The sequence below is a fragment of the Microtus ochrogaster genome, unplaced genomic scaffold (assembly GCF_000317375.1).
Source record: "Microtus ochrogaster isolate Prairie Vole_2 unplaced genomic scaffold, MicOch1.0 UNK1, whole genome shotgun sequence".
NCBI classification, from domain to species: Eukaryota; Metazoa; Chordata; class Mammalia; order Rodentia; family Cricetidae; genus Microtus; species Microtus ochrogaster.
In genome coordinates this window covers 5,184,552-5,191,891 of record NW_004949099.1, presented here as the reverse complement: position 1 = coordinate 5,191,891, position 7,340 = coordinate 5,184,552, and the positions used below count along the sequence as shown (strand labels likewise).

Here is a 7,340-nt window from a genome sequence, read left to right as displayed (position 1 = left end):
GTGGATGGGTGGATGGATGGATGGATGGATGGATGGATGGATGGATGGATGGATGGATGGATGGGTGGATGGGTGGGTGGATGGGTGGATGGGTGGGTGGATGATGATAGGATGGATAGATGGATGGATGGGTGGATGGATGGATGATGATAGGATGGATGGATGGGTGGATGGATGGATGGATGGATGGATGGGTGGATGGGTGGATAGATGACAGATAAATGATAGACACAGATGACCAGATGGAGACATAGATAAGCAGACCTGAATGGTGCAATGGGGAAACAGTGGAAGGATGTGGATATGGTCAGAGCAGCCAAGGTGTTGATGGTCATTGGTGATTGGTACAGAGAGAACTGTGTGGGACTGCCATGCCAGCACCAACAGGGTCAGAGTTAGTCAATAGTCACAGAACCTCTGCAGAGCTCAAACCACATACAACAATGGACCAGGGTCCCCACTGCAGCCTGAGGCCACCCAGCCCAACTAATCTAAGAGCCCTAACCATCCTCCTCTAACTACCTCCACCTGGGAGAGTATCACCCACCTCTCCGTGGGGCAGCCTCAGGCTCTGGTGGCCGGCGGACCTCAGGCACTATGAGGGGTTCTTCGCCTTCGCAGCAGGAGAGCATGACATGGTTGCAGGGATAGCCCAGGTTGGGGTTGGATTCGCACGACTGGCCCTCAGCCCGCACACGGAGTCCCAGGCCACAGCAGTCACAGCATTGCTGAGGAAGACAGAGCATCAGTACCTCAGAGCCTGCCTGTCTTCCCACAGTCTGCCTGCCTGTGACTCATTCAGGGTCCGTGGGCATAGCCTGGGGCAGGTTCTGGGGTGAATTAACATCGTCTAGTTCTTCTGTCTGTCTTTATGCTCTCCCAGGCTGGAAGGTGGCCTACATCCCAAGTCTGGAGAAGGTTAGGACTAATGGCAATTTTCTTTAATGGATGAATAGATGTCCCTTTGGAAAGAACTACAAATGAAGCCCAGCCCTGCTCACCATGCCCCACCCTTAGAAGCAGACCTGGATCCTGTCAGCTCAGCAAAGACAGCATTTCTCAAGGGCCCTTGTAATTCCATCGACTTCATAAAGTGCTCAGGACAGGGTCTACTTGGGAGTGTACCCATCTTGCTCTCCCTGGTGCTCCTCCTCACAGTGTGTATGTGACAGACCTCCTGGTGTCATGTCAGGTCACAAAGGGACCTGAAGCTAATATCCCAACAATGACAATTCAACAAAAAGACAGCGGTTATATCCCTAAGGATATACAGACCCGCCCAGTGAAGACTGCCAACTGCCACAGGGAAACCAGATTTACATTGTCAAACTGTGGCAGTAGGCTGGGTGTGGCAACAGCACCAGCTGGCCAGCCTCCCTGGTACCCAGCCTGTGGCTGGACAGCTCAGCATCTCAGAGTGAGCTCCAGCTTGGGGTGACCAATCACTTGCTTTGGTCACGGGTAAAGGTGATCATGTGCCCATTTTGAACCTAGGCTTCTAAAGGTCTTACATGCCATGACAGTGTGAGTTTGGAGTATGCCTACTCCAGGGTCCAGAGCCGGTCTAGTGGCAGGTGTTAGGTCACTGAGGACATGTCCTTGAAGGAGAATGGAGGACACAGGTCTCTTCCATGTGAGCAACTGATTCTACCATGATATCATACCATGCTGCCATCTCACCAAAGACAGCAGGGCCAAGCAGACAAACCGAACCAAAACCTTTCACTCTCTCATAAGGGGGTGATCTCGGGCATGTCACACTGAGGGAGGCTGAGCAACACATGCTGTCCATCTCTTTCTGAACCAGGCCCAGGCAGCCCGTTGTGGAAGAGAAGGTTCCATTCCCGGAACAGAAACAGCTTAGCTGTGGGTCACCTGCATCACCTGGCTCCAGAGAAGCCAGCCAGTGATAGCCACACAGGCCCAGCTGAACATTTGCTGGTGCCAGGCCAGTCACAAGCACAGCTGTGGCGAGTGATACCCCAGTCCTTCATCTGATGCCGCAATACCCACTGCTGGAGACCATGTGACCACAAGTCCCAGGTGCTGGTACTGGGCCTTGCCCGCCCCAGGAGGGGTAATTCCTTGCCCCCGTTTTGTGCACGTGGAAACTGAGGCTGAGAGAAGGGAAACTGACCTGGATTAAAGGTAACCACAGAAGCCGGACTCGAGACCTGCCGGCAGCAAGATCCTCTTCTAATCCCAGGCCATCCCCCCTCTTTCCCTCCCTCCTGCTTCATCCCTGTCCCTGGTGCAGCTTGGCCCTGTCTGTCTCTAATCTCCAGCATACACATGCAAGGGAAACCAGCTTCTAGGCCATTCCATCGCTTGTAGCCACACCGATCCTGGGGCCACTGTGCACTCCAGCAAGACTTCCACCCACAGGCCTCTTCGGGCACACCCTGCCACCCTCAACCAGACCTGCCTCAGAGAAAGCAAAGTCACCTGGGTTATTGGTGGAGCTGAACGCATACTTCGTGGATTTGTCGATCAATGCCACAACTGTTAGCTTTTCCTGGGCAGGCAGTGAGTCTGCCCCCCACCCCACCCCCAACAGTTGCGGAGGCAGGGGACTTGCCTTGTACAGGGAGATGCCACAGGTATCATTGTCCTCGGCTCCACAGGTCTCACCCTCCTTGGCCCCCACGACACCAGCCATGCAGCTTTTCTCCTTCAAGTAGGAGACACAACAGTGCCTCTGGGCTATCCTGAAATAGGGGGCTGCCTCAGTACCTGTCTTCCGGGAACCCTCCCCACCTGAGGGCTACAGCAAGAGGGGCCAGTACCGGCAGCAGGGCAGGCACAACCCCCACCAGGTCCAAGGCCTGGGACGCACTGGCCTTAGAGCTGTGTCCTTGACCTCTGAAGAGAGGCACTGGCATTCAGAGTTCCACTACCAATCCTGAGAAAGTTAGATTCAACCTCAGGAAGGGCAGGGTAGATCTGGGGGGGGGGGAGTGGTCACTACCTGCCCCTCTCTGTTGGTTGTTTTTTCCTCTTTACTCTTTGGGTGGCCCACCACCAAGCTCCCAAATAAATCACACAGAGGCTTATTCTTTCTTATAAAAGTCCGGCCTTCACTTGGCTTGTTCCTAGCCAGATTTTCTAATCTTAAATTATACCATCTACCTCTTACCTCTGGGCTTTTACTTTTCTCTACTTCTGTATATCTTTTCTTTCCTTCTTACTCCATGTCTGGCTGTGTGGCTGGTCCCTTCTTTTCTCACTCCTTGACCTCTCTTGCTTCCTGAGCCCTCTTTTTCTCCTATTTATTCTGTCTGTCTGGGAGCCCCGCCTATCCTTTCTCCTGCCTTGCTATTGGCTGTTCAGCTCTTTATTTGACCAACCTGGTGTTTTAGACAGGCACAGTAAAACAGATTCACAGAGTTAAACAAAAGCAACATAAAAGAATGCAACACATCTTTTCATCATTAAACAAATGTCCCACAGAATAAACAAATGTAACACATCTTAATATTTCACAATACCTCTCCACATGGCTAATCCATGGACAAGGAGGCTGATAAGCCAGCAAAGCTTAGGTTATGGGAGGGACACATGCAGGGCTCAGCTGTCCAGTAGTGTAGCTATGGTCGATGTGAGGTTAGCTCCGTCTCAAGAGGGATGTAAGCATTATGGCTACAAAGCTCAAGACACATGGGGTCTGAATTGTAAGTGTGCTCTGACCATTCAGTACCCCAAATGTGACAAGGTTAGCATTTAAATTTCTCTAAAGAAGGCAGAGTGGGGTCAGAGAGGGTAGCGTACTGTTCTCTTTTATAAATTGTTGCTGGTTTTTATGCCACGGTTGTCGGAATCAACAATTGCGACTCTGCCGCTATCAACAGTGTTTGTGCTGCGAGAGCCAGCAGCCCGAGGGAAATCTGTTCCCTCAGACACACACCGACTCTATCACAGCCACAAAGGGAACTTGTCTAAATCTGTCACTCAGGATTCGAAGGCTGAAGTGGAATCCTGCTTCCCTGAGAGGCTAAATAGCAAGCAGCTCACCAAGCTCGCCTCTTCTCCTGTGTCTCTCCGGAAGCCCTCATGTGTCTCCTCCTCAGCCTTAAAAACTGGACTTAAAAACCCCACCTGGCTCCTGTCTACCACTTCCCATCAGCTAGTGGCTGACCGAACCTCCTGACCGCAGGTGAATGTGACTTTCATTTAATCAAATACATCTTTGCATCATTAAATAAATGTTCCAGAGCATAAACAAAAGTAGCACACCTTAAAATAATATTCCACAACAGTGGCGAATGCTTTTAATCCCAGCGCTTGGGAGGCAAAGGCAGGCAGATTTCTGTGAATTTGAAGTCAGCCTGGTCTACATAGAGTTTTAGGTCAGCAGGGCTACATAGTGAGACTATCTCAGAAGTCTCAGCTGAGTGAGCTGGACATTAGAAAACAGGGGTTCTAATCCTGGCCATACTACTGGTGGGCTGTGCAGCTCTAGGTGAATCACACAGCCTCTCTGAACTCCATTCTCCTTTTTGAAGAAATAAGTAGGCTGTTGAAAGATGAGAAGGGGAGTAAGAGCTGACTAATCCTCGCAGGGGAAGCAGAGCACACACATCTGAGCCACAGCACGGGTGGCAGATGAGGACAGAGAGTGACCAGACTCTGGAGCATTCAGGGTGGCTGAACTGGGGAGGGGTAGCTGCAGTAATCAGGGAGCCCCAGACACCCAAAGGTAATGATGTTCCTTTGAACTTGCTCTCAGGTGCACACCATTGTATTTACACACCAAGACAGCCACAGATCCATGTGGCCAGCTGACACTCAGGACCAGATCATCTGACTCTCAAGACCAGTCTGTCTCTCCACATCAGCCTAGCTCACTTCATTCCCTTTGGGACACCTTCACACACTTGGGGTCCCGGGAAGGCAAGAACAGGTCCCCTCACTCCCGGCCACTCACCTGCAGACATCACTTTCAGCGCCGTTCTCGGGGATCTCCTGGCATTCATCATTGTCGACGGCCCACTGCTGGCCGGCTGCGCAGCACGTCTCAATCAGGTCTTTGGTGGAGCCTGTGGGTTGCAATGTGGTTAGGTTTAGGAGGTGTGGTTAGGTTTGGGGACACCAAGTGCAGGACACACTGTAGGCACTGGGCAAGGAAACCTCTTAGCCCCAACCTTCAAACACCCCCTGCCCTGCACGTCCAGCCCTTCCTTTCTAAGGAAGCACTAGGGAGACTGGGTCCTCCTGCAGGGTGGGTAGAACAATGGACAGCCAATGACTGGTTCCAAGGGCATGGGAAGAGTGTGTGTGTGTGTGTGTGTGTGTGTGTATTTTGCAGGCTGCTTACTCCAGAGCCCACAGGATCAGACTGCACAGGCAGCAGCTGACCTGTGATTTGTCTAGCCCCTTCCCCAACCTCTAGACTGTTTCTGTCAAGACATGTCCCTAAACAAATCATTGCAGACATAAGAAGCCCTGAGTGGGGTTCTGCTTCTGAGGAACCTGACCCGAGTAGCCTAGATGGGACAGGAGATAAGAAAAGAGCTTCAGGGGCTTGTGGGAGTTCACTAAAAGCTACCTTAAGTTGCTTTTCTCAGGGATTTGGTTGTACTGATGAAGTCTAACTAATACAAATTAATACTAATTAACAATTATTATAACACAATGATCAAAGCCAAAATTGATGTATTCAAATAATGGTTTTTCTTAATGCAACAACAGGAAATTTAGAAAAAAAATGCCATTTAAAAGAGAAATCTAGGAATAAATCAGCAGTAATCAATCATATTGTCCAACAAGAAGGGAATCGCTCTGTCTCTCTGTCTTTCTCTCTCTCCTCCTCCTCCTTCTTAGATTGATGTGTTATTTTGCTGCATGTATATGCACACATGAGTGCAGAGCCCACGAAGGCCACAAGAGGGCATCAGATCCCCTCGAACTGGAGTTGCAGGTGGTCTCGGGCTACTGTGTGGGTGCTGGATTGAACCTGTGTTCTCTGCTAGATCAGCAAGTGCTTTAACAACTGTATATGAAACACATACCATGTATACATACTGGAATAGGGTCCATGTATTCAGGACATGAACCCTCCAGCATGAGAACTACAACTTTAATACAATTATAACCAAGGACCCAATCTGTTTATAGGGCTTGTCAAGGTGATTCTCAAATTCGCACAAATATCCAGGCCTGATAGGACTAGCCCGTGATCCAATATTCAGACAGTCTTGCAGCAGGATTATTGTTCAAGATCAGCAGGGGCAACATTGTGAGACTGTCTCAAAACAAACCCTAAAAACAAAGAGGAGCAGAGCCATGGCTCTCAACCAGTCTGACTCCATCCTTTTCCCTTTTCAGGGATCAAATCTCCTCAGAGAATGTCTCCCTGACTCTGTGTACCCCAACCCCATCGCATCACCCCACTTAGCCTCCATTTACAAAAGTGACTACAGAAAAGTATACAAGACAGGCAGGGGAGTATATGCCTGTAAACCAACCATGCTGGAAGCTGAGGCAGGAGGATTACAAATTTGAACCTGGGCTCCATAAAGAGATACACACACACATACACAGTGTACATACACATGTGTGTATGGCAGAGATGGCCCATAGCCTTTAAGACATAATGAGCCTTGGCTGGGGCATTTCATATCCAAATCCTAACACTTGGTCTTCCTTCTATAGGCGGGAATCTTCCCTCCCTAAGGCTTTTCTAAGAAAGCTTTGTGGGACAACCAGATTGCACCAGATCCTGGGGTCTTGGCCAGGCAACGTATGATGGATGCCTCAAGAGATAACAATGACAGCCCCGACGTGCTGAGTGCCAGCAGCAAGCCAGGCATGGGGCCAAAAGACTCCAGCTGCTCTTACTCCCTCTGCCCAGAGGAAGTGGAAACTAGATGGCCCCACCACACTTCCTCTCTTCCCTTTCCCTTCCAGGCAACTTGATCCAGCCAGTCCTGAAAGACCAGTGAACACAGTCTCCAGCATGCGAGGGGCCGCGTCAGCATGGACTTGGTGGTCTTCTCTTCTAGTTTCTTGGTCTCAGACCATTTTAACTTGCACTTGGTAGACTTCCACTATTCCCCCTCCGGCTTTTCCCACCCCAGTTTTCTCACTTCAAAGGCATCTGGAGCTGTGACCTCATGCTGGAAGGTCAACCTATTTGGAACATAAGGGGGACTGGGTCTAATGTGGACTCAATGTCTAAGATATGGAGGCAAGGTCACAATGAGGACTCCACCCCACAATTTCCAAGATGAGCCTGAGGAAGCTCCCACAGGCCTAGGTCCCTCCCTGACCCCAGACACCCTAGTCTTTCTCTCTCTCTCTCTCTCTCTCTCTCTCTCTCTCTCTCTCTCTCTCTCTCTCTC

At 50.4% G+C, this 7,340-nt stretch overlaps 1 protein-coding gene across 2 annotated transcripts in view; it reads right to left on the bottom strand.

The window, feature by feature from the left end:
- The window catches only part of Fbln2 (fibulin 2), a 63,276-nt gene that overhangs the window by 18,306 nt on the left and 37,630 nt on the right, over nucleotides 1-7,340 (bottom strand). For both annotated transcript variants that reach the window (XM_005364882.3, XM_005364883.3), the window contains exons 3-5: nucleotides 4,925-5,036; nucleotides 2,579-2,708; nucleotides 548-728 (exon numbers count right to left, since the gene is read on the bottom strand). In XM_005364882.3, the coding sequence (XP_005364939.2) occupies nucleotides 548-728; nucleotides 2,579-2,708; nucleotides 4,925-5,036 (423 nt within the window). The remainder of the gene's footprint in view (nucleotides 1-547; nucleotides 729-2,578; nucleotides 2,709-4,924; nucleotides 5,037-7,340) is intronic.